Source organism: Lepus europaeus, chromosome 9 (genome assembly GCF_033115175.1).
Source record: "Lepus europaeus isolate LE1 chromosome 9, mLepTim1.pri, whole genome shotgun sequence".
In the NCBI taxonomy this organism is placed as follows: domain Eukaryota; kingdom Metazoa; phylum Chordata; class Mammalia; order Lagomorpha; family Leporidae; genus Lepus; species Lepus europaeus.
Genome location: NC_084835.1, coordinates 14,265,291 through 14,292,568, shown reverse-complemented (window position 1 = coordinate 14,292,568; position 27,278 = coordinate 14,265,291). Strand labels below are relative to the sequence as shown.

General features: G+C 49.9%; 1 protein-coding gene across 2 annotated transcripts in view; it reads left to right on the top strand.

Moving 5' to 3' along the window:
- Window positions 1–27,278, top strand: part of CHCHD6 (coiled-coil-helix-coiled-coil-helix domain containing 6) — a 248,095-nt gene that overhangs the window by 15,896 nt on the left and 204,921 nt on the right. For both annotated transcript variants that reach the window (XM_062200097.1, XM_062200096.1), the window contains exons 2-4: window positions 8,909–9,029; window positions 12,775–12,844; window positions 14,725–14,869. In XM_062200097.1, coding sequence (XP_062056081.1) covers window positions 8,909–9,029; window positions 12,775–12,844; window positions 14,725–14,869 — 336 coding nt within the window. The remainder of the gene's footprint in view (window positions 1–8,908; window positions 9,030–12,774; window positions 12,845–14,724; window positions 14,870–27,278) is intronic.

Sequence of the window (27,278 nt, the reverse complement as noted above, 5' to 3'; positions counted from 1 at the left end):
AGGTACTGCTCACTTCTATGTTCTTCTGTTAAGATCCACTAGTTTTTTTTTTTTTTTTTAAAGATTTATTTATTGGTTTTGAAAGTTGAAGTTAGAGAAGGAGAAACATGCACACACACACACGGGGCGGGGGGGGAGGGTAGAGGAGGGTGGTGTGGAGAGAGAGAGAGAGAGAGATCTTCTATCTGCTGGTTCACTCCCCAGATGGCTGCAACAGCCAGCACTGGGCCCATCCAAAGCCAGGAGCCATACGCTTCATTTGGGTCTCCCATGTTGGTGGTAGGGGCCAAACACTGGGCCATCCTCCATTGCCTTTGCCAGATCATTAGCAGGGAGCTGGATTGGAAGTGGAGCAGCTGGAACATGAACTGGCACCCACATAGGGTGCCAGCATTGCAGGCAGGTTTTAGCTGCTACGCCACAGCTCTGGCCTCATCTACTAGTGTTTCTTAAAGCAGCACCTCTGTCCCAAACCCTCTAAGTATGGGGTGGCCACATGACTTACTCATAGCTCTACATGTTTTAATAAAGAAACTTGTGGCCCTCTCTTAGGTAACTGGCCACTAAATTTCTCAGTTGTTTTGGGGAGGGGTGGCATTTGGTTATGGTCATAGAATGCTGATCCTTAGTGGGTTATGGGTTCTCAGATGCCTTTGTTAGGACGGAATTGGTGAGGTTTCTTTGTGCCTGTGTGACTTGGGTTGAGGCATTGGTCCCTCCCTGTACCTTCCTTTGGCTTTTGTTGACCTTGAGCCTTTCCCTATTGTGTGTGCCTTCCCACCCCTGGCTGTGGGGCCTGTGGAAGAGGGCTGTGGGCTGGAGAGAAGGGTTCCTTCTTGGACTCCTCTTTGGAGATTTGTGGAGGTGCCAGCCAAGCATGCTATGCAGGCAACAGAGAGAAGGCCCAGCTCCATTGCATCCCCTGTCCCTCCAGGTGAGGGCAGGATCCATACCTGGAAGATGCTTTAGAAAGAATCTGCCCGATTTAATTCTGTACAGATTATGGATGAGAAGGGAAGAGGCTTGCTCAAGGTTGAGAACACTTAGTGCATAGTTTATAGTATGTGGTCAATCTTAACTATTGTTATGAATCCATTCATAGACTTTTATGTAGTATGCATCTGATGTGGATTATAGTTAATATTTGTGTAGTGCTTTGCAGTTTCTCTTAGTAGCTAATATCGGTTGTTTACTGTGTGTCAGCTACCTTGCGTAGGTTGCTGCCTTCAGTCCTCACAACAGCCCTGCCGTCTGTACTATTAATTATTTCCAGCTCCCAGATGAAGAAACTGACTTAGCGATCACAGGTTGCCTGCCATGGGCACATAGCTAGGAAGCAGCTTAGTTGGAATTCGAATCCAAGCCCATCTGAGAGCAAAGCCCTTAGTGCTGAGCTATGTCACAGCCAGTCCAGCCTCAAGGAGCATTACATTTCATAGGTGAGGAAAATGAAGCTCAGAGGAGCTACAGGACTGGGTCAGTTCACACAGCCAGAGAGCAGTCATCCCTGCACGTCTCTGGACCTAGCCCTCCATCCATTGACCACTGAGGGCCCTCTGTGGCCAGCTCAGATGGCACAGTGACCAGTGGGCTCTGGCACCAAGTGCCCAGCCCTGTCTGGCTCTGGAGGCCTCCGTTCTGGTTCTGTTGGTACAGGGAGCCCTGCCCAGATGGTGTTTATTCTCGCATGACTACTGTGTGTATGTATATTTGTTGATTAAAAATATTACTTGCTGTATTTTGTAGCAACATTAAAAAATATTACAAATCTCTCACTGCCAACAAGAATCTTGCCAATGTTTTCCTTAACCCCTCACTCTCTAAGCACTGTTTTGGTTGATGCCACCTGGGCTGGACTGGAAAATCTGAGCCCGTGACTCCCCTGTGCCTGTGACCTCCCACAGTGACCTCCTCATGCCCTTGGCTCAGGTTTGAACCTCTTCCTTTGGGCTCTGAGGGTTTGCCTGGTTTTTCCTTTCCTTGTCCTTTGGCTTTGCCATCTGGTCCCCTTCTTCTTGCTGTCGGTCACCCTGGATTTCTCTCCAGCTCTTGGACATGCCAGACTCAGTACTTCTGGGAGACTGTGTTTATTCTTCCTCCTACTTGTGGCTCGGGATACAAGTGCTAGGGCTCCTCATGCAAGGGCAGGGGTCTTAACATAAAAGGCTTTTTGCCTAAGTGGGATGTGGCTTCCTGTGCTCCCTCTCCTGCCCACTGCCACTTTAGTGCTGTGTTTATTCCCGCACAGCACCTGTCACTTCCTCACTGACCGTTCAGACGTATTCCAACATCTCTGACATCAGTTTGCCATATAATAGGTGGAATGCTAATTCCATCAGTGGTTTCTTCTTTCATTAGATTAGGCTGGATAAAATGATGGTGTGGTGTGTGGATGACATAGGATATGTGAAACTTTGTTTATTTGTTGATTTTCTTGCAAGTCACTTTAGAACATAAGCTTCTTGAATCAGGGACTTTGTCTCTTTCTTTCTTGACTATTTCTAGAACGTTGCTATCACATTGTGGATGCTTAATAAGCAAATACGTGATGGAAGATTGGTTGTCATTGTGGCACTCTTGGTGTCTGCTCTTTGCCAGGCTGCTCGCGTCGGTCCCCGCTGGGCCGCACTGCTGTAGCCCTTGCACGTGTGTCAGGCCCGTTTCTCCCGGTCAGGGGGCCATTTCCTGCAGGGAGGATGGGGATGTAGCCAGCTGTGACTGGCCCTTCCGCACAGCTCACACGTTGTCGATGCCTCACCTGCACCCACCTCCGTTCTAGGGCCACCCGGGGCTTAGTGCTGGGGCTGCCCACGCTCAGGGTACACACCCTGTGTCCGAAGTCTCTCAGAAGACTGCCACCCCGCCCGGGTGTGCTCTGAGATGCAGGGTGAAGTCTGGTAGGTGCTAATAAATTCTCAACAACTGGCTCCCTACCAGCCAAGCGAGGGGCCCTGATGCATAGCATTTGCCAACATGAAGGCGAGTAGCTCGCAGAAAAATTTCTGAAAATCCAAACCCCCCGCGTCGTGGGCCAATTCCAGCATACTGCTCTGTTGCCCAGATCCTTCCGTTCGGGCTGTGTGCTCTGGAGTGCCAGCTCCGCGTTTCCTCCCACCTGGAAGGAGACTCCGCTTTCCCCTTGCTGTCACACGTGCCCTGTCACGCGTCTTGTCTCGACACCAGTCAGGAACGGCGACTTGGGCCGTGCTGTCGGTGCTCTTCCCTTCCCAGTGTTTTGGCGCATATAGCTCTTGGCTACGGTTGCAAAACAGGAGCAGACTAGTGAGTCTTGAAGCCCTCTTTCCCTGCCTTGATCTGGAATTTCTTCCATACCTACCACCAAACTAATGTGCCACTTTCTCAAAATAGTTTTTCTTTTCCTAGTTTTCCTTTTCTTGTCATTCTTCCACTACCTTGAGATCAAAACTCTTTTCCGTCTTTGACTCTGCGCTCTCGTTGCTTCCTTGCCGTCAAGGCAGCCGGCGGACAAGGCTGCAATTTCTGAGCTGCCTACCGCCGTGGGCCTTTGTCACTTCACGGCTGGGGGCACACTCCCCAAGCCAGCACGCGCCTCACGCACTGCCGATCCATCTTCAGAAGTCACTGTCCTTGTGACTTCCTTGCTCAGGACCCTCGCCATTGGACCCCTCTGCATTTCCTGTGCTAGTGTCCTTGAGTCCCGCTTTGCAAGGCGAACCTTCCAGAATGGGCCTGCAGCTGCTGACACGCGGTCTCCTCTCTGCCTGTGTGTGCATCTCTCTTGCCTGTACAGCACCTACCCTGTGCTAGAGCATTCCCTCCCCACCTCCACCCTCACCCTGCCAAGGCATTGTAGCTTCTCTTCTGTCTAAATTCTGCTCCTCGCTTCAGGAACACAGGCACACGTACCTTCTTTGTGCCTTTCCGGCCACTGGAATATCTGTTTTCTGCTGTTTCCAAGCGACATCATCCTCTTTGGGCTGCTAATCTTTGTCTTTGGTTCTCTCCCTCTGTTTTTATAGACTATAGCTTTATTGAGGTATGATTGATATGCCATATAATTCACTCATTTAAAGAATACAATTCAGGGCCAGCGCTGTGGTGCAGCAGGTTCAGCAGCCACCTGCAGCACCAGCATCCCATATGGGAGCTGGCCTGAGTTCCAGCTGTTGCATTTCCGATCCAGCTCCGGGCTAATGTGCTTGAGAAAGCAGCAGAAGATGGCCCAAGTACTTGGGCCCCTGCACCCACATGGGAGCCTGGGTGAAAATCCTGTCTCTTGGCTTTGGCCTGGCCCAGCCCTGGCTGTTGGAGCCGTGGGGGGTGGGGTGGGGTGGTGAACCAGCACATGGAACATACCGCACTTGCTCTCTGTCTCTCTCAGCCTCTCCCTCCGTCTCTGTAACTCTGTCTTTCAAATAAATAAATGAATTTTTAAAAAAATTTAAAAATACAATCTAGCAGTTATTAGTATATTCACAGATACGTGTGACCAGATGCATTTTCATCCCGTCCTGGGGAAAAACAGAACAAAACAAAACTCTGGTGTTTAGCTGTCACCCCCAGATTCCCCGTTTCCCCAAGCCAAGCACTAATCCACATTTTGTCTCTGGAGACTTGTCTGTTCTGGGCAGACGGAGGTACTTCAGAAAGTTTGTGGATCGCGGGCATTTAGCCTAGTGGTTAGGATGCCCACATCCCACATCAGAGTACTTGGGTTTGATTCCTGGCTCTGGCACTTGATTCCAGTTTCTTGCCAATGCAGCAGGTGATGGCTCAAGTAATTGAGTTCCTGAAATGCATGTGGGAGATCTGCATTACATTCCTGGCTCCCTGGCTTTGGCCCAGCCCAGCCCCAGCCATTGTTAGGCATTTGGGTGGTGCACCAGCTGATGGGAACTTTTTTTCTCTCTCTTTGCCTCTCAAAATAATAATAATAATAATAAAAAATAATAATAATGAAATAATAAATGGGAAAATGGAATTAAAAGGTACATTTACTTTATTTTTTTAAAAAAACATTTGTTTATTTATTTGAAAGAGAGAGCGAGTGAGAGAACAGACAACTTCCATCTGCTGGTTCACTCCCCAAATGACCACAGTAGCTGGAGCTTGGGTCAGGATGAAGCCAGGAGCTAGGAACTCCATCCCCTGGTCTCTCACATGGTGACCAAGAGACAAGTACTCAGATCATCTTTCACTGCCTTCCCAGGGACATTAACAGGAATCTAGCAGCTGGGACTCAAATTACATTGTGATATGGGATGCTGGTATTCCAAGTTGTGGCTTAACTTCCTGTGCCACAGCACTAGTCACAAGATAAGTTTATTTTAATGCAAAAGGTACTGAATCCGCGCATACAAGAAGGTTTCAAAAAGTTAAAGGAAAAATGTATATTATGGGAAAACTACACATGATACTCAAAACCTTTTTTTGCCACAAAATAAGCTTATCTTTTTAATTTCCTTTTCCATGAACTTGCTGAAGTAAACTTGTGTCATTATATGTATAATCTGTCATGTAGTATGTGGCCTTTTTTGCCTGACTCTTTCACTTAGCATGTTGTTTTTTAAGGTTTACTCATGTTGTAGCATGTGTCTGTACTTAATTACCTTTTATGACTAATTAATATTCCATTGTACAGATTATTATTATATTAATTAATATTCCATTGTACAGATATATTTTATTTTACTGATCCATTTATTAGTTGAAGACATTTTGGACTGTTTCCATTCCTTGGCTATTATTGATAGTGCTGTTAAGAACATTCATGTACAAATTTTTACATGGACATATGTTGCCATTTCTCTTTTGTATATTCCTCAGAGTGGAATTGCTATGTGGAATGGTGAGTCTGTGTACAAGTTTTTAAGGAACCTGCAGACTTTTCCGCAGCTGCTGTACTATTTCACATTACAGTGTAGCAGAGCTCTGACTTCCCCACATCCTGGTGTCAGGTGGCCTCAGGGTGGCGTTTCTCTAAGGACTAATTATGTTGAGTTTCTTTTCATGTGCTTATTGGCCATTTATGTATCTTCTTTGGTGAAACTTCTGTTCAGACCCTTTGCCCATTTTTATATTGGATTGTTTTATTGCTAAGTTGTGGGAGTTCTTTTCATATTCTAGATGCAGATTACTTATTAGATGTATGGTTTGCAGCTATTTTTCCCATTCTGTAGGTTGTCTTGTAAGTTACGTGGATACACAAAACTTGTAAATTTTGAGGTCGATATATCTGTTTTTTTCTTTTGGTTGCAATACTTCTAGTGTTACATCTAACAGTTGGTTGCCAAAGCTAAGGCCGTAAAGATTTGCCCTTATATTTTCTTCTGAGAGTTTTATTGTTTTAGCTCTTACATTTAGGTGTCTGACCATTTTTGAGTTAGTTTTTGTACATGGTGTGAGGTAGAGGTCCCACTTCATTGTTTTGCATGGGATGTCCAGTTGGCCCATCGCCGTTTGTTGCAGAGGCTCTGTCCCCCTATTGAGTCACCTTAGCACCCTCGTTGGAAGTCAGTTGAGTGTAGATGTCTGGGTTTACTTCTGTGTTCTGTATTCTCTTCCACTGATATATGTTTGATCTTCTCTTGTTCTGTGACTGATGAGGGATTTGATTGGTATATCTTTTTTTTTTTTTTGACAGGCAGAGTGGACAGTGAGAGAGAGAGACAGAGAGCAGAGAGAAAGGTCTTCCTTTTGCCATTGGTTCACCCTCTAATGGCCACCGCGGCTGGCACATCAGGCTGATCCGAAGCCAGGAGCCAGGTGCTTATCCTGGTCTCCCATGGGGTGCAGGACCCAAGCACTTGGGCCATCCTCCACTGCACTCCCGGGCCATAGCAGAGAGCTGGCCTGGAACAGGGGCAACCGGGACAGAATCCGGCGCCCTGACCAGGACTAGAATCCGGTGTACCGGTGCCACAGGCGAAGGATTAGCCTCTTGAGATGTGGCGCTGGCCTGATTGGTGTATATCTTACATACTAGACAGACTTAACTCTTACAGTCATAATCTTTAAACACTTATGTTAAAAAAAATTAAGTCACAGGAGTGCCAAAAGTAAAAATCTTGCTCCTGCCCCTGCTTGCAGGGTGTAACCCCCTGAGCACGTTGGTAGTAGCCCCTTATATTCCCCCTGGGTGCAGATCCATGTATGTGTGTCTGGGCAAATAGTAAAAACTCAAATGTACATTTTAAAAAAGATTTATGAATCTGATTGAAAGACAGAGTAACAGAATGAGAGCAAGAGGGAGAGAAGTTACCTTTCATCTACTGAGTCACTCCCCAAATGGCCACAGACAGCTGGGGCTGGGCAAGCTGAAGCCAGCAACCAGGAGGAACTCCATCCCAGAAATAAACTTCTATATCTATGATCATTTGACTTTAGGCCAGGTTGCCAAGACGATTGTTCATTTAGCTATATTTCTGAGTTTGTGATTTTATACTTGTGCATATCTTTTTACAAAAATTGAAATATAGAAAGGATTCTCTGACTGTTTAAACAGTCAGCAGTTGTGTTGCATACACCCTTCCATGATGGTTACTTAATAGTGCAGGGAATATACACCATAATTTCTTTTATTTTAAAAGATGTATTTGAAAGCAAAGTTAGAGAAAGGAGAGATTTTCCACCCTCTGGTTCATTCCCCATATGGCCACAATGGCCAGGGCTGGGCCAGACTGCAGCTGGGAGCCAGGAGCTTCATCCCAGTCTCCCATGTGGGTGCAGGGGCCTAAGCACTTGGGCCATCTTCTGCTGCTTTCCCAGGCACATTAGCAGGAGTTGGATCAGAAGTAGAGTACCTGAGACTTGAACCGGTGCCCATATGGGATGCCGGTATTGTAGGCAGTTGCTTAACCTGTTATGCCACGATGCCCGACGCCACGATGCCCGCCCCACCACCATAATTTCTTTAGCCAATTTCCTGTTGTTAGATGCTATCATGTTTCCATTTCTGCCCCCCCCCCCCCACCAGTGCCACAGTGAGCTTCTTATACATGCCTCTGTGTACACAGGGGAGTACTTCTCTCAGTTAGATATCTGGAAGTGGAATTGCTGATCATGTCTTTTGTCTTGAAGTCATATTTAATGTCTTCTCTCAGCTGTGCTTTATGATGCCTTACACATATTAGGCAATTAATAAATATTTACTTCAGGGTTTTTATTCTGGATGTATCCCCAGCTTGCTATTTCCTCTCAGTAAACTGTTCAGTGACCCCCTGATGCCTATTTCACTTCCCTGGAATGAATGGAGGTTTTGGTGATCCAGTCTTCATTAAAGGCATAGGGAGAAATGAGACTCACAGCGTCCTGATGGCCTGCTCCGCCTGTGGATTCGGAGGGTTTACAGAGATGAGTGAGGGTAGCCCTAGCCCACGGAGCCTCGAGGGCCGCCAGCAGGAGGGAGGGCAGGAGGGGCAGCGCCTCCTTGTGCGGCGCGCACGTCATAACGGGGGATTAAGGGAGGAGAAAGTGATGCTTCACATGGGTACTGTTGGGGAAAGGTCTGTGCAGAAGGGAACACTCGGGTGCCCTACATGGGAGAGTAAGATGTAGGCAGGTGCTGACGTGCCAGGTGGGAAGTGGGGCCTGGTGGTGGTTCCGAGGGAACAGCATATGTGGCCCCTGAGGAGGTGAGAAAATGAGAACTCAAGCTTTGCAGAGTGCAGGACGTGTGTCCGGGAGTGGTAGGAGATGAAGCTGTGGAGCCAGTCCGGGACGTACTGTGGAAGGCTCAGCATTCCTGACAGGCTTGGCTTTGGCCTGATGGGCTCTGGGTACCAGGAGAGGTTTTTGAGTGGGTCTGGAGGAAGCAGTGTGTTCAGGAAATCCGGGGCGTGAACACAGGGGACTCTGCCTTTCTGGAGGTTTCTGTGATGTAACTTGTCCCTGTCCCCCTTTTCCCCTTCCTCAATCCTTCCTGCAGCTGTCTGAAAATGTGGTTAACCGCATGAAGGATTCCAGCCAGCCTGCAGCAGGCCAGCAGCGAGCCCCTCCGCCGTCTGCGTTGGGGTCTCCAGGAGGCAGTGCAAACGCCCCACAGAAAGGTAGGGCGGGTCGCACCCCGGGGAGAGTGGAGGAAGAGGGTGGAGGGTACAACCAGTCACCTGCTTGTCAGAGTACAGTGAGCGGCCCGTGTGGCTCACCTGTGTGCCAGGGTGATGTCAGCGACACTTTGGGGGCATGTGGCTCTCCACGCGTGGCAGACGCTGTCTGGTGCAGTGAAGGCAGCACCGTTGGGTGAGAGCTTTCGGGACCTGGGCCAGGCTGTTTTCCCTCACTCTGTTTCAGTCTCTCCACCTGTGAAAACAGAGCAGAAGGATTGGGTTTGACAACTCAGGTAACAAGTTGCTTCCAAGGATCCTTAAAAGAAATGTAACCACTACAGAGCCTCAGCCGGACATCCAGCCAGCCCTCAAGTCAGAGAACTGTAGGGATTTACTTTAATTGGGCCAAACAAGGAGGAATTTCACTCAAGACTTTGGTGCCAACCTCGGTAACTCTAATGTAACCACAGGTCAAGGGGTCCTTTCCCGGCCTCCAGGAGGGGTCCTCTTCCCTGCCCCCTGTGGAGCTGGCACCCAAGCCAGGCTCACAGCTGACTTAATCTCTACTCTGTTATGTCATCACAAATGAAGAAATTTGTTCTTTTCCTCAAATAACTACTTGTAGCAAACATAAAGACGCAAAGTCCGTTTTAAGAAAAGAGGCTATAGGCTACAAAAATAGATACTACGAAACAAAAATGTCCTTGGAGCTGCTGCTCTTCTGCTCAACCGGTACTGTCTATGGGAATCTGGATCTGTCTATGCCTGTAACTTGGTTTAAAACACATCGTTTGTCTGGAGGAGCCATCCACTACAGAGGGTGAATTCTGTGCCACAGTGGATAAGCGGGCACTGGAGTGTTCTTCTGGTGCATTGCCTCCCAGCGGAGCTGTCTTCTCTCCTCATCTTCCCTGTTAGGTTATACGCGTATAGAGGGCAGTAGCTATATCCTGTCCACTTAGCGCTTCTTGAATGCTGTTCATAGACCAGGTCCCGTGCCTCCATGCTAAGATATAGTGACAGGCAGGCTGGTATCCTGTCTGGCACACACAGCTTTGGCTCAGGGGCCAGATGTGTACCGCAGTGGTTATGTCAGTGTATCATAGTGCAAGGCTGCCCAGGGTTGGTGGTAGCACACAGGAGGCAATGGCTCATTACTTCATGGAGGATTTTGAAAGATAGAATGTGGTGGAAGGGCATTTCAGGCTGGGAACAGTAGGGCCAGGAGCCCAGAGGCCAGTGCAGGGGTCTGCTCTGAATGTAAAGTTTAAGGGAAGGAGAGACATGGGGGTGCTATTTAGGGGCCAGGCCATGGAAACCTCCACACAGTAGCCAGAGAGCTCTGGCTTCATCCTCAAGCCAGGGAGCAGTAGCCAGGTGCTCTGACTGCCATCGCAGTGCTGCCTGCAGCAGGGCTTCCCATAGGCCTTGAAGCTTATCAGTAGCTGGGTCTGGAGATCTTTTGGTTATCTACAAGTGACAGAACTTTACCATGGGTGCTTGGTCATCACCCCTCTCTAGCCAACTGGTGAGGGTTTGAGGAGGGGTATAACTTGACCCAGGCTATTCTAATAAACTGGATTGCCTGGTGAGAGGGAGAAAATGATGGGAAAAGTGAAGATTGCCAAAATAGGTTACACCTCAGTTTCAGCTTTGGAAGATAATATAAGCATTTGCCTTGGTTTTGTTAAGTCTCAGCAGTTTACAAAGCAAGAATAGTGCTTCATTTGTCATTCGGTCTTAGTTATCATCAGAGACTTTGCAGTTTGCGGGATAGGAGTGAGCTTTGAGTTTCTGAGTGCTGGAGGAGAGTCAGCCTAAGTGCACCGTCTGGAAGTTGAGTGATTTTAAGATATTTTTAACTTGTAAAACTAGTTTTTGCTTTTATTTTTGTGATGGAACAAGGTTAGAAAAAGAAGTTAAATTTAAATCCTTATCTCACACCATACCTCCAAATAAATGTTAGAGGAATTAAGAGACTTAAATCTGAGAACTGAAGCCGTGAAAGTATAATAAGAGATTTTCTGAGCACCTCATCAAGTGAAAAAACCTTAAACGAAGAAGAAAGGTAGGAAGAGTGAGATTAGAAACAATAGAAAAAATGAATGAATGATAAACTAGGGAAAATATAACATTTGACAAAGTGCTAGTAATCTTAATATACAAAGAATCTTAAAGATCCTTAAGAAAGACAGCTCGGCAGAAAATGTGCTCAGATGGCCATAAACATGACAAAGCTGTCTGCTTCACTAATAACTGGAGTCGTGCATGTTAAATAATGAGCGTTAAGGGGACCAGGAGAGTGGGCAGGTTCATACACGGAGGCAGGCAGTGGGCTTAATGCCTAGTTCTCTACCAAGAACAAATAGAGATGATAACGTGCAGCTCACTACATCTGCTGTAAGTAAATAAATACAGTGGGGAGTATGCAGAGACAAAACTGCAGGAACTGTCTGCCGGGTTTTCAGTCCACCTTGAGAGCTGCCGTGTGACTGAGCCGCCTGTGCTGTGCTCAGGTGAGAGGTGGGCCGAAGGTGCCAGTCATAGGCTGACTGCTTTTGGAAGAGCCTCCCTGAAGGGTTTCTTGACAGGTGTGGGACTGGAAGAGCAAACGCCCACGTGCTCTCTCACACAGCTGGCTCCCAAGTTGTACCAGTACTGCTCTGGACGCCTGCGGTGGAAGTGCCGGACATCAGGCAAGGCCGCGGGAAAGCACTGAGCTGTGGCTGGCAGGTGCTTTTGGCAGGACTGAGCCTGAGGGTAGGGAGGTAGAAACAAAGACTTCACTGTCACCAGGGTGTACAGAGAGTCAAATTTTTTTAAAAGATTTTATTTATTTATTTGAGAGGTCGAGTTACAGAGAGAAGAGACAGAGACAAAGGTCTTGCATATGCTGATTCACTCCCCAAATGGCCTCAATGGCCAGAGCTGGGCCGATCCGAAGCCAGGAGACAGGAGCTTCTTCTAGGTCTCCCACGCAGGTATAGGAGCCCAAATCTTTAGGCCATCTTCCACTGCTTTCCTGGGCCATAGCAGGGAGCTGGATCAGAAGAGGAGCAGCCAGACTAGAACTGGTGCCCATATGGGATTCAGGCGTCACAGGCAGAGGCTGTCACAGTGCCGGTCCCAAGAGAATGAATTTGATTGGCTCAGAACTCCCCAAATTCCTGATGATCAGGAAGTAGATCAGGTGTCACAATCTAAAGAGTGCAGTAATGCTAGAAGTGAGAACAGATTAAAATGTCATTAGGTTTAATATGGGCATTTGCTGCGTTCAGGATTGGGAATCTAGAGTGGAGTTCTAAGGGAAACAAGCTGAAACCTAGCCTGGGAGGTGTCCTCATGAGCAAACATTGGCTCTCCTCAGCCACTGAGGTCTGCGTTGAGATGAGCTGGATTCCAAATAGTTGTTGGGTGAAGAGGGGTGGATTTGGAGCACCGGACTCACATGGCCCTGCCTGCCGCCAGCACACTGCTGTTAAGTGGCCTGATGCAGGAGACTCTTTGGGATGGGAGGGGCCCGAGGGTGATCAGGTCAGGTGTTCCACACTGGTTGAATCAAGGCTGTGTTCCTCAGCTGCCCGCGGGGGCGTTGGTCTGTCCATGGGGCATGTTCGTCTGGGGACTCCTCTGTCCATCTCCTGGCCAGACTCTCAAGACCATGCTCATCCAGGAGGTGTGAACATCATGGCTTTGTGGGATCCTGGGTGCTGCTGATGGGCCTTCTCTTCGTTTTCCTTCTCAGAATCCAAACCACTGAGGTCGGAGGCCAGTGGTGGCCCGCAGTCCACAGGAATGAAAGAGGATCTCAAGAGGTAAGTGCAAGCGCCTCCCCCCCCCCCCCCCCCCCCCCCCGGCTGGCTGTGCCCTCTCCGGAAACCTTTCTCCTCACCAGGCACCCCTGCCCCTGCCTGCAGTCCTGGTGGGTTTGTCTCACACATTTATCTCATTTGCACTGAAGGACGTCCCAGTAGTATAGCTGGCACTTGTTCTGTTTAAAGATGAGTCCACACTACAGGGGGCATGGGGAGTTGATTGCTGCTGGTCTTAAAAATTATTTTAAAACTTGGGACCAGCAGTTGGGGGGCTGGATGTTGCATATGTGAGCACAGGCAGGCAGGATTTTAGGGAGAGGAAGAAGGTGCAGCCCTCCCCATTCCAACTGCACTTGTCTGGAGGAACAGGCTCCAGGATGTTGGCGACATCCCATCAGCACAGATGGTGATCGGAGGTCTAGCCACATATCCAAAACAGGACCTGTTTCCTGTCCCGTAAGGATTTGTAGGGAAGTGGTTGAGGCACAGAAGGTCCCGTGGAGCACAGCTTGGCAACCTCGTTCTGCAACTTCCCAGTGAGGTGACCTTGGAAAATCTCTGTATCTGAGAAGGACTAAGAAGAGTACTTCTTTAACTGGGTTCTTGTCATGATTACTCGTGTTAACACATACAAAGCACGTAAGTATAGTGCCTCCCATACAGAATTCATTAGCGAGTAACTGTGGTTGTTACTGATTGGCTTTTTCATTATCCTTCACGCAGTTGGCCTCTGTGTGGCCAAAGGACCCAGTGAGTTAGCTTAGGGGCCCTGTGTCAGCCAGGGCTGGAGGTTAGCCTTTCTTAGAGGCCAGCCATGCTGGGGCTGCTCATGGGGTGTGCATTAGGAGCCACTTTGTAAGAACTGATCCTTTCTGATCCTAAGAGGCCTCCGTAGGAGTAACTAACCCGAACCTCTCTCACTGTCCTTTTTCAGGTACTTTTAAACATTTTTATAAAATGTTAATATATGCTAGCGAAAGATTGAGAAAACATGTGAAATAAAAAAATTTTGTAGACTCCTCCTCGTCTCAATACAGAACCACTGTTAACATCTTCTTTCTCTGAGCTTAGGATTATTATTTTTTTAAAGTCATAAATAATTTTCCATTTTGATATTTTCATGTGGTATTATGATTATTTTCCATTAGTTATACCATTGATTCTAAACTTTTAGTGTCAACCACTAGACTCAAAGAATGTATTTTCTAATAGCAATATAATATACCATTTTAGGATTGTGCCATATTTTGACCTTGACTGTTCAATATTTGGGCTGCCTGCATTTTTTCATGGATAGTACTGCAACGAGCATCTTAGTACTAATAACTTTTTTCTCTCTATAGCATTAGAGAGAATGCCAGAAATAGGCAGAATGCCCAGAAATAGGTTAAAGGGTAGGAGCATACTTAGGATGAAGAGTTGAGTGTTCAAAGAATTTCTGCTGTGGAAAACCTTCAAGCTCTCAAGCGGCAGCAAGAGGAAGGCAGAACTTCCTAGCTGCCCACCCGCTGTGAAGGAGTGGCTCACACAGGCTGGAGCTCTTGTCCTGAGAATCTGTCCCTGGGCATGTGGCTGCCTGACTCCTCACCTGGTAGCCAGGTCTCTCTGTTCCTGAGCTGCGTTGTCCTGGCTGAAGGTGTCACTCTGTCCCTTTGCCTGGGTTCTGTCACTGATGTCTGACTTCAGGAGAGTGAGACAACAAAGTGTGTAGTCTGACCACACCCTCCCCTTCGCTGGCCGGTCAGTGGCTGGCCACGGAGTTCTAATGACCCACAGTTGCAGTCCTGCTTGGCCATCTGAAGCAGCACACACCTTTCCTTGGCTGTGTTCTTCCAGTCATGGCACCTGCATCGGCTTCTTCCCATCTCTCCATGAAACAGGTTCAAACAGGAGCAGGCCACAGTCCAGGATGAGCTGTCCCAGGTGGCAAAGAGGGAAAGAGAGGCAGACATGAAGCATTCGAAGGTGTCCCTGCCTCAGGGGACAGAAAATGCCGAACATGAGAAGCAGAAGTCAGCCCAGCTGGTGAGTGTAGATCTTCTCACGCCGGCCCTCTGGGCAGCAAGGTAGGTCAGGGCCTGCCCGAGTCAGCCCTCCTGGCTCGGACTGCCCATCACATGTGCTCAGCCTCACCTCTGTGGGCCGGAGACCTTTCTAGGAAGCCGGATCTCGGGTTCTTCTAGCTCTGGCCCTGTCTCCGGTTGACCTTGCTGACTTTGGTATGTGTTTTCAGTCTTGGCGGTCTCAGAGCTGTGCAGTAGGGACTTGATCATTCCCAGGTCTCGTGGAGCTCTGAGACATCACAGGAATAAGGACTGTGGTGGTATGTGTGCCAGGAGGGTGTGGGGGCGAGGTCTAGGGGCTGCGACCATGCAGTGTATGATGCAAAGCGTCATTTTTAGTTAGACGGTCTGGGTGCAAATCCTCGCTCCCTATTTCCTGGCTTGGGCCTGGTGTCTGTGAGGCTCAGCTGAGGCTCTGGATGTCCACACCAGGATTGCCCAGGGGAGCAGAGGAGATCGTGTCCATCCGGGATTAGTGCATGTCTAGCAGGTTGTGAACATGTGATATTATTGGTGTTATTATTGTTAACACGTTTGGCTGATGGGAGGCTGGTAGTCAGGGTTGCTCTTAAGTGCAGAGTTTCCAGAGTTTCTTTCACAATGTGAGAAGTCTAGAAGCACCCCAGCATCGTCAGTTCAGTGGCTCACCCGTATCATAAGTGACCCAGTGCTTCTCCTCTTTCCACTCTGTCAGCTTCCTTGTGCCAGTGCATGTTCAGGCTGACAGGAGCTGGCCACAGTCCAGGATGATGGCCCCCTAGTTGGTGATGGCTTCTGACTCCCCACAGGTTATGGGCAGATGGACAGCACTGCAGAAGAGAGGCTGTCCTGGTCCACATGCCGATCAGCAAGGACAACTTTCCCAGAAGCCCCCAGCGTACTTCCTCTTACATCACACTGGCCTGAATCACACCGTGTGCCTGTGGCTAAGCCAGCCCGTGGCAGAGGGAGTAGGGACGGCTCCATTGACTGCAAACAGGGCTCTTGTAGTCACATCTGGGTCACATCTTGTAGACCACATCTTGTGGTCACATCCAGACAGAATTAGGACTGACAGCCAGGAAGACAGGGAGGCTCTTAGAGGCATCTGATGACACCTACTTCAGAGGCTGTGGGTCTTGAGTCCAGGAGCGGCCTTGCCTTGCGTTGGGGTGGGTAGTGTGGTTCACACGGAGCCCTGTAGAAGGGCATTGAGGATGATGTGAGCTCACCACTGAGGATTGTGCTCTCCCGGCAGGGGAAGGCAGACACGCTGGCTGCGTCCAGGCCCTTGCTTACTAATTTGATGACTGTACAAATGTTCCAAGCATTTATGCAGTAGGCATATGACAGATGCTGCTTTACCTGGGTCCTCTGAGAGATACGAACAGTGGAGGATCCTAACCCTTCGGAAATTTTCAGATTAGTGGGGAAGACAGTGCTTTGGAAAGGCTGAATTGGTTACAGTGAAGTGTTCAACGGGGTGAAGAAGCTATGGTTTGGGAATACAGGGGGATGGTGTAAGCAGCTGCCGGGTCAGAGATGGCATTTGACCTCAACCTTGGAAGATGTGCAGCCCCCTAGGCTGAGGGAGTGGCTGGGTGGAGAGGAGAGTATCCAGGAGGTGATAGGACACAGTGAGAGAAGAGTTGAGATCTGAAGCCAGAGTGTAGATGGCTTTGGATGCCATGAGGGGTTAGCCTACAGAATAGCCCACAGGGATTCTGAAATAGTTGAGGATTCCTAAAACTTTGTAAGGATGGGCGTGATGCCATCTGACACATGCTTTTGGAATCCTGGGGCTTCCTGGGGAAGTCTGTTGATGCAGGGAGAGAGGAGCCAGGACACGGTTTCAGAGGTTCTTGCAGTTAGTCTCTGGGGGGGCAGGCAGGGGTCACCACTATGCAGGCAGCCTGACAACCAGGCAAAAGGGGACCCTCATCCTGGAGATGAAGGGTTAATCACTTTGGAATGAGCAGGAGAAGCTGGCCACCTGGGACAATCATCTAGCGAAGGAACATCATAGCGGACAGGTGTGCAATTTCTTCATTCTCACCTGGAATGTGTTAATTACAGTGAAAGGGAATTCACAGCTTCCCTTTCTCCCACCTGCAAAGAGAAGGTTGGGCGCTGCCGCCTCAGAGCTGTCCCTGGGGGGAAGAACTTGGCTTTGACTGGTGAAGAGGGAGGGACCTAGGTGACCTTTGGGAGAGGTGCGCAGTGTTTCAGGTGAAGGGGATTCAGAGTGAGGAAGGTTCATCCTCGCTTGACTTTCCCCAGATGTCTGGAGGGACAGTGGCCTTCCCGAAGCTGAGTTTCTAGGGAACAGAGAAAGCAGGTTGTTTCCTCCGACTTAAAAATACTTAACTACTTTTGTGGATGTTCTCACGTGTTTGACGTCTCAGCATCCATTTCTCAGTGCAGTAGTATCTGGTTTCCTTTGGGAACTTTCCTGTTTCCTGCTCTATGTAGTCTCAGTGGAGTTGTAATTCCAATAACCATACCCAGCTTCCTGTAGAGAAGCCAGATCTGGGCACAGCTCCCAAGTCTGGCCATTCAGACCCTGTCCCCAGGGACTTTGAGTTTTGCCTGACTTCCGAGGAAGGGAAGGAGGCCCCGCCGGAAGTTACCCAGTGCAGTGCGGGCCCTTTAAGCAGTGAGATCATGTCTTCTGTTGCCTCTGACACCTCCAGGGCACCACTGGTTTCTGTCTGCTCCTCTTGCCTTCTTGAAGATTGGATCATCTGCTGATAACCTGCCAGTCAGCTCTCCTTGGCTGAAGTTAGCCAGAGTTGGGTCCTGTAGGAGCTGCATTCGGAGGTGATTTTGCAGGCATACAGCCGTGTTTAGTACTCAGCACACATCGGGAGAGGGAGGGTCAGGCACTGCTCTGTACATCAGCAGAGACACTGGCAGTCAGCTAGATGCTGACGGGATGCTGTGGCCTTCACTTCCAAGAAGGAGCTCCCTTTGGTTTCTATGGTTGGCAGGTACAAAGTAGACATAATTCTACAACTGTACTTTGGAGAATTTCTTAAAAAGATTCATTCATTCATTCAAAGGACAGAATAACAGGCAGAGAGAGAGAGAGAGAGAGAGAGAGAGAGAGAGAGAGATTTTTTTTTATCTTCTAGTTCACTCTGCAACAGCCTGGGTGATGGGGCCAGACCAGAGCCAGGAGCCAGGTGGCGGGAGCCCAAGCACCTGGGCTGTCCTCGTCTGCCCTCCCAGATGCATGAGCAGGAGCCGGATTGTAAGCAGGGCAGCTGGCCCTGGAACCAGCACTCCCATGCGGGATGCTGGTGTCACAAGCAGCTGTGTAACGTGCTGCTCCGCAATGCTGGCCCGCTTCAGAGGGTTTAAATAAGAGGAGAAAGGGGGAGAAAAGGACCTGAACAAAAGCACAGGGCTTTTCTCTGCTCATCCAAGTCTCCCACATGCCAGGACTGAAAGGTGCAGTTAGTTGGCTTCCTGCTGGGCAGAGGTCTGGAGGTGCCCGGATCCCAGCACATCCTCCTGGGCGCTGGGGCCAGGGTGGATCGTGAGGTGAGCCTGGTGTGGTCGCTTGCAGAATGGGCTGTGACCCAGGACCCCAAGCCGCACGTTCTTAAACCTTTGGCCTCCCATGGGGGAGGATTTCCCTTTTGACTGCACTGAGTGCAATTTGACATTTAATGTGCTCTTCTTCCCTCTCTGTTTGCCTCTGACTTTTACAATATTGATTTTTAAATCCTCTTCTGCATGAGGGAATGATTTAGCTCATTATTGGGAAAAGTTCATAAAACTAATGACGAGGAAAGGTAATAATTTTTATAACCTACTTCTGGTGACAAAAGTGTTACTGTTTCCCACCCACTTGCAGCAGTGACTGTCTCCTGGGTATTATGTGCATTTCCTGTCCTTTGCCAATGGGTAAAGCCCCTGTGCTGCTCTGGGCGAGGGCCTGGGGTCTCGGCTGGAGCCTGTGTAGGGTGTGCTCCCCTCTGAACTGGCAGAGGAAAAATGGAGTCCAGAGGGAACATTCTGGGTAGAAATAGGAAAGAATAAAGCAGAGTGTTGATCTGTGTCTTCAGATGGGTAGAGCTTTAAAAACTCGATGAGTGGAGTAACAGGGCCTGGAAGAGATTTTGCTTAGAGGGGAATATGACTTAAGATTCCAGACACATCTTATTAGGTTCATGAGATTGCAGTACATCTGGTAGAAAGCCACAATATTGGTTTCTCTTTTTTTGGGTGAACTATCTATCTATCTCTACTCTCTGTGTGTCCTGCATATGCCAGGCACTGGTTCAGTTTTCCAATAAATGGAAATAGCTAGGACGCAGCTCCTGTCCCTGAGGAGCTAGGTCCACTGGGAGGGTGAAACGTTCTCAGATGCAGCAGTGCAGTGCTGGAAGCATCCTGCTGGCAGCACGGGAGACACCAGAGCAGCGAGGAGGCGGCACCCCTGACTCCTGGTGGAGCAGGCACGGTTATGAGGTGATGTGCGGGACTGGCGTTGTGGCGCAGTTGGTTAAGCTGCCATTTGTGATGCCAGTATCCCTGAATGGAGTGCCAGTTTGAGTCCTAGCTGCTCTGTTTCCAATCTAGACTCCTGCTAATGTACCTGAGAAGGCAGTGGATGATGGCCCAAGGGTTTGGGCTCCTGCTACCCCCGTGGGGGACCAGGAAGAAGTTCCTGGCTTCTGGCTGTACCTAGGTGGAGTTGTGGCTGTTGTGGCCATTTGGGGAGTGAACCAGAAGATGGAAGTTCTTTTTTTTTTTTTTTTGTCACTCTGTCTTTTAAATCAATCAGTTTTTTTTTTTTTTTTTTTAATGCTGTGTGAACTGAATCCTGGAAGATGAGTAGAAGTTTGGTGGGTAAAGAAGAGGTGGAAAGGTTGTTATAAAGGAAAGCCATGAATGAAGGCCAGGTGTCGGGAGAGGATGAGGCACGTGGCCGCACGTGGGAGTGGTGTTGCAGCAGGCTGAGATGCCAGCAAAGTCAGTCTAGGTGTGGCTGTGCGATGACATTCTGGAAGTCTGATGAGGAATGGTTGTTTTCCCTTCCTTCCTTCCTTCCTTCCTTTCCTTCTCTCTCTCTCTCTCTCTCTTTTTTTTTTTTTTTTTTTAAGATTCATCTATTTATTTTAGAGGCAGAGCCACAGAGGTCTTCCATCTGCTGGTTCACTCCCCAGATGTCTGCAATGGCAGAGCTGAGCCGACCCGAAGCTTCTTCTGGGTCTCCCACATGGGTGTAGGGGCCCAAGCGCTTGGGCCATCTTCTACTGCTTTCCCAGGCCATAAACAGAGAGCTGGATCAGAAGAGGAGCAGCCAAGACACGAACTGATGTCCAAATGGGATACCAGTGCCTCAGGTGGAGGCTTAACCTCCTGCGCCACAGTGCCGGGCCCAGGAGTAGTTTCTCACTCCTTAAGACACTAAGATCCCTTCTTTTCCTGACACTGGGAGAGTCTTCACTGGCATATCTGGAAATTGGGGCCAGATCCTTTCACGGCAGGGAGGGCAGTAAGTGAATGAAGCGGTCTGTGGCCCTGCCTTGTGCGGCCCGAGGGTTCAGAGCACAGAGGTAGCTGTCCTGTGCCCCAGCTAGAAGAGGACTTTTGAACATTCTTCCGTTCTCTTTGTTGTTGAGATGCTTCCAGAAACTGCCACTTTAGCTATATGAACTGAATATCACGAGTTAAAAAAATACAGGATTCAACGTTTTTGAACTGCAATTTTCTAAAATTATGAGTGAGATGAAGGTTTATTTTGGTTTTACTATAGCTGTAGCCTTTCTTCCAGATCCTCTCCTGCATTTCTGTAGTCTTGTTCCTCAGATTGCAGGCGTGAGGGTAACAACTCTGGCATGAGGATTTCGGTCTTCTCCGTAGCTTGTGACAAATTAGCCAGTGGACAGCAGAGGTCAAGTGTGAGGTTGGGAACAGCACCTCAGGGTCTGAAGCCTGCCGCCCAGCAGCCCTACAGCTTTTCTTGAGGTCTCATTGCAGTGCCTCACTGTTAATAGTTGGAAGCTAGTACCTATAATGGCCTTTTGTTAAGCGATAATTGGATCTTCCAGAACTACTGGATTAGACTCTTGGATGCCCTGAGCCTGGAATCTGTGTTTTTAACAGCCCCTCTGCAATTCTGGTGCCGCAAGCCCGGAGCCAGCTCTTGCACTGAGTTGGGAGCTGCTGATTGCTGGGCTTCTTGCAGTCTGGCTGCTTGAGGAATGTGGGTGTTCTCACCAGGGATGTGGCTTGCCATGGTCCTCAGGGCAGGGGGCTGTTTGGTTTGAAAAGTACACATTGGGGCCAGCATTGTGGTATAGCCAGTTAAGGTGTCACGTGTGATGCTAGGATACCATACAGGAGTGCCAGTTTGAGTTGCAGCTACCTGTTTCTGATCCAGCTCCATGCTCATGTGCCTTGGAAAGCAGCAGAAGATGGCTCAAGTACTTGGGGGCACTGCCAACCATGTAGGAGACCCAGATGGAGTTCCAGGCTCCTGGCTGCTGCCTGGTCTAGATCTCACTGTTAGGGCCATTTGGGGAGTGATGAACCAGTGAATAGAAGATCTCTCTTTCTATATCTCTCTTTCTGTCTCTCTCTCTGTCTCACTCTGCCTTTCAAATAAGTAAGTAAATCTTAAAAAAAACAAAAAAAGTTCAGTGTGCCAGGTGATTGTGACTGCTTCCTGGCCCTGTCTTGCCCCCACCCTTGATGCAGCTCCCGGCCAGATGAATGGCTCTGTCAGCCTTACCGACCCCAAAGAGAAGCAGGTGCTCTCTTCTCTGCCAAGGACAGGTGGGGAAGAGAATCTGCCGCCTGTGTTGCCACTGCCTGTGAGAGACCCAGGCAGTTTGGGCTCAGCGTTTTAGAGACGGTGCAAAGACACTGTTGTCAGAGTTGGGAGGTGATGGCTGTGGGCCTGAGTGACGCCAGGTGGCACCCCTGAACGGTCAGCAGTAGCTTGCCTTGCCTGAGCGCCTGGAGCCTCAGCCCCTTGTCGCAGCAGCTGCAGTCTGTGTAGTGCTGGAGGCACACAGCAGAAACCCGAAGAAGCCTTCCTGCAGGCTGGGAGAGTCCAGCTGCTGCTGGGCTGGTCGCTTGTTAGGCTGCTGGGCTGTGGCCCAGTGGTCCCAATACACCTGCGAGTTTAGCTCCCGGCATCTCCCCTAAGCATGTTAGGGTTCCTGTTCCCATCCACTTCACCAGGTGCATGTGATGGTGTCCGTGGGTGGGAGAAGTGCTGTTTCCCCTGTGCTGTTTCGTGCATTTCTAACTGCAGCCAGGTAGTGGTCACCCTGGTAGTGGTGGGAAGGTGACTGGGCCAGGGCGTTCTTGTGGGCAGTGCGGTGCCAGTCGAGCAAGGAGAAGATGAATGGCAGTCTCGAGCGATTTTGAATCCTAGTGGGAAACGGGGCAGCTTGTGAACCCCTCCTCTTTAAAGGAAGCTGTTGCCCTGGGGACTGCTCAGACTCAAGGGTGGGGATTTCAGAATTTGTCCCACATGGCCCTGCCGTGGGAAGGGAGAGCCCGGCATTTTTTTGGACAGTAAAAGATGCGCCTGTAGTAGTGTTTATTTAAGAAGCTGGAATTACAAGTAGGATTCACAGCCTGGGCTCATTAAGAGTTTGTGGAGTCAGTCCCCAAATCGCAGGTCTGCTTTCAGTTTTCCCTTCTCCGGCTATGGTGCTTGGCTCAGGTGACCTCTGCTGTGTGCTGACAGGAGCTGGAAATCATTAGCTGCTGACTTTGTTAGGCAAATGGCTGATTGCGGTTCCATTCCTGGTGTCATTGCTTCTAATTAGCAGATCGCATGTCTACGAAAATGTCTGTTAGCACCAGGGACGAGCTAAAGAGGCTGACAGCTAGGGCTGGGATCTGGAGAGAACTGTGAAGGCAGCGTTTTCCTTCAGCCTCTTGAGGATCTAGGCTGCCAACCTCAGCCAGGCTCTGTGGCCTCTGTGTGCCCAGAGGGTTCCCAGGGGACGGAGCTGCAGGCTTCTTTGGAAAAACCCACCAGTGGTGGGGGTGACAAAACAGTAGGTGGCACCCTCACCGAAGTCCTGCTTTGCTTTTAGGAGAGGCCCAGGCCTGGCTGAGTTGAGAGCAGAGGTTGTATGCAGTCATGCGTAAGCTCAACATTGTAGGGACACCTGACTTCCGAACCGGGCCATCCCGCATGGCCTGAGTCAGATGGCATGTGCTGGCACTGGAGGCACGGGCAGTCAGAGGAAGCAGCGCCTGCCAGCACCTGCTGCAGTGCCCGCTCTGCACCCTGGCCTCTTCCTTTGGATGGCAGTGCCCACCGCCGTGCCACCTTCTCTGCGCATGTGGGACAAGTGGGGCTGACCCTCCAGCTCTGCGCTGTCTTGACAGCCATGTATTTTCCTTTGCTTTCCTGCTCCAGTGGAATTGGGCTGGGACCTGCCTGTTTCTGTGTGTGCCTCCAGGATGCCAGCAGGCCTGAGGAGAGGGGAGGGTCAGGGTTTATTTTAAGTCTATTTATGTGATTTATTCCCATAGTCTTTGGGGAGCAACTATTCTGCCTTTTTCTTCTTGTGGAAAAATGTTTTAGATTTGTCAATTAAGCAGATTGTGTTTGCCCTCTTGGGTAGATGCCACTGCTGGCTACTGGCAATGTAAAGAATTGCAAAGGGGTTATTTGGCTGGCAAACATCAACAAGTGGGCAGGAGAGAAGCCTTAGGTTTTTCCTTTATCTTTAAGTCCACTCAGTGATGGAGCCAGATCCCCATCTCGTGTGTCGGGACTCCGAGAGGAGCACTTTTATGTCGACCAGTGTGTGTGCCAGTTAGAAGTGGGTTTGGCTGTGGGTATCAGAAGCCCAACCAGCAGTGGCTTAAATGGCAGTGGTGTGTTTATCTCATGAAGAACAGGGACATAGTCCAGGGGTTATGGTAGCTCGGTGAATCAAGAGGAACTCCAGTCCTTTGGATCAGCCATCCTCAGCGTGGCTGCCTGCAGGGTTGCAGGGTGACTTGCCATGTCTCTAGTGCAGTTTTGTTATTTTAGGTAGGAGAGACACCCTCCCCTGGGACTCTCACTGGCAGGATGGTGAGCAATTTTAGCTGGACACAAACACATCAAGATTCTTCTGTTAAAGCAGGGGCTGAGGGCACCTTCCACAGCTTGGAAGCAGCCCAGCCTCTGACCCTGTTAACCCTGGGCTCAGATTTTCCACTTTCTCTGTGAGCCTCAGTTTCCTCCCGTGTTAAATGTCAAGCATCTAGAGTTGTTGGGATGCTGTCATAATAGGCTGTAAGCAAAGCGTCCGGCACACTGGCTAATGGAAGGGGGTCAATAAATTCCTTTCTTTGCCTGCGCCAGGTTTCCCCAAAATGCACGCAGAGGGAAGCTGCCCAGGTGACTGAGAGGGGTCTACAGGGCAGAAGTGCGTATGATTTTCTGTCATGGCAGAGAAGGGGCTCTCAGCAGAGTGCTCTCGAGGGTGGGAGTGAGAGCTGGGGCTGGGTTGCTGGCGTCCCAGCCCCGCACCTGGGCCTGCCTCACGCGGCAGCAGCAGCAGCATCTGAGCATCTCCCTCCTGACCTCCTGTTCCTTCACTCTGAAGCCCACCTGTCAGATCCGACGACTGTTCTCTTCGACTCTGGGGGCTAATTGGTGCTTCTCCTGGCTGCTGTCTCCTGATCTGTGTTCCCACTGATGCTGGCACTGGGGAGTTTTCATGAACCCAGGGCTCATGAGGCTGAGGGGAGTAGGGTCCCTGGCTACTCTGTTCCCCACCCATTTGTACACATTCTTCATGGGGTCCCTGTGCCCCACACTGGGCAGCGTCACCTCTCGCCTTGGGAGGTCTCCGCAGGACAACAGGATGCCTCTGGAGGGTCGTGGGGCTCTGTTCTTGGTTAGGACTTGGTGGTTGGGGAGGGTAGGAGTGAGTGGCAGGGCACTCCAGGCACAGGCTCTGAACACACTGGGCAGGGAGGTGTCTGAGGTGTGGGATCCACTTGAAGCCTTTTGTCCCTGCTTCCCTCCCCATGGGGAAGTGAGCATCTGCACGTTAGCCTTGCACAACTCCGCGGCCAGTGCTGCCTGGGCTCCCATCACTGGTCTTCCTCTTATTTATGCTGTTTGCTCTCTCACTCCCCTCTGCCCCTCTGGACTGCGCACCCTTCCCTAACACACACTGTCTTCAGTGGTATTTTCTCTTCTTGGGTCATCATCCACCTCCCCAGAGGCCTCAGCACCCCTGTCCTGCCTCAGGGCCCCACCCTTTCTCTACTTGCACCCCAGCTGCGTTGGCAGCTGGTATAGGCGTGCATCCAGGGCAGGATCAGCCCCGGAGCCTGTGTTCCTGGGGCTCCCAAGTGTCAGACAATGTTGAACACGGGGCCCATTCTCTAGTTGACTGGTTGGACATGATGTCGGCACCTTATCTTCGCGCTGACACACACTGGACATTAATAGAAATACATGGCCAGGGCACACGTGCGGAATTTCAAGCAGCTGCGCAGGCTGGCGCCTTCGATAGCCTATTGTGTGCTTAACCTCTTCCGAAGAGGTTTTTGATGAGAAGTGAGTAAGACTGTTAACTCGGGGCGGCTGGGGATGTGGCGGCTTTGCTTTTCTTTTCTTCTCCTTCTTCCTTCTTTGCTGTGCTTCCTTAATCTTTACTCTCGTGGAGTGGGCTTTGCCGCTCAGGATTTTGTGTTTAATCTACTGCTGTGTGAGTAGAATCTGCTGCTGGCCTGGGAGGACCCGGGTACCCTTGGGGAGGAGTGTGTGGGCTGGGGGGTGCCCAGGGTACAGATGGAGCCCACGCCTCCGCCTGAGTTATTTGGTTCCTGATTTCTTGCCCTGGTCCCAGCTTCCATGAGTTTGCATGTGGCTTCTCTTCCATGACACCCTAATCTTTCGGAGTGGTTTTCATTTCTTCCCTTTATCTTGTCTTCTTTTCCCTTAAGAGCTGCAGGTGCTGTCACAGTTTGTCTGGGATCCAAAATCTAGGGGAAAGATGTCCCCAAAGGTCTCAGCCTTGGCATGGCCTAGGGTGACCCCACAGGTGTTCTAAGAGACTCGTGTCCGCAGCTGAGCCCCACTGCTGTACCTTGTGTTTCTGCAGCTGAGAAGGGGGATAATATTGCAGCGCATAGGGTTATTATGGACGTTGGAGCCCAGGAAAATATCTGGACTGCAGAAGGCCCTCGACATAAATGATAGCTAAACATTTCCTTAGGCCTGACCTGGAAGACAGTCATGGTCCTGTTTTCAGGTCATGCTTCTCAATCTTCCTACTGCTGTGGCCGGACATTGACCTTGTTATAACCGGTGTTTTTCTTCTTTTGGCAGTTGGCACAGTGGTTAAGACGCTGCTTGGGATACTCAGATCCCATAATGGAGAGCCTGGGTTCGAATCCTGGCTCTGCTCCTGATTCCAGTTTTTTGTTAATGCAGACCCCGAGAGGCAGCAGGTGATGGCCCACATAGTTGGATCCTTGCCACCCATGTGGGAGACCTAGATTGAGCGCCTGGCTCCCAGGCATCTGGGGAGTGAACCAGCAGATGGGAGCTTGCTCTCTCTGCCTGCCTGCCTCTCAAATGAATAAGATAAATTGACAATACAAAAATTAACTGCTTTTTCCCTCCTCCTTCCTTACTCCCACTGACCCCATTCTTGGCTTGCGTTATGACTCCTATCCTCGCAGCCCATCCTGTCTGCTGGCCGCACACTTCTCCTTGCCCTGCAGGCTCTGTACTGACAGCTGGTTACAGCCAGTACCCTGGGTCCTTCTTCTGAGCTGCCTTGCCGGATTTCAGCCTTGGGTGAACACCACCAGCTGCTTTCTTTGTACCTGGCCTGGCTCCTGAGAGCCACTGGAGACCATGATGGTCCTGACAGGTGATGCAGTGGGCAGGTGGGTTCCCGTGCACCTTCGTGTTCTTTGACCTCACGTCACCCTTGCTGTGTTGGCTTGTCCTCCCCTTCACGCCATCCAGCAACTTGTGACTCCCCCATGCCAAGAGGTCTCCTCATCCTTGCCTTGCCACCCGGGAGGAAGCAGTTTCCCTCCTCAAAGGTGCCCTGTCTAAGCTAAGTCTCACCCTTTCTGCCCTCTGCCCTCCTACCCCCTGCCCAAGCCTGTCTGCACGTCGTCACTGCCCATGCGCAGTTTTCCTTCACTGAGACCAACGCCCTCTTCCCAAGCACCTGTGGCTTCTTCCCTTCCCTTTGTCACAGAGGGTCTTGGAACCATGGTAGTAAATTCGTAATCTTGCTTCTCAAGCTCATTACCATTTGGCTTTCAACTTCTATGAATATGTTGTTTTCAGAAACTACCACCATCATCTTTCCAACAAATCTGATAGCTTACTCTCCTCTTTTTCTCTTTCTCCTTCTTCCTTCTTTCTTCTTCTTCTT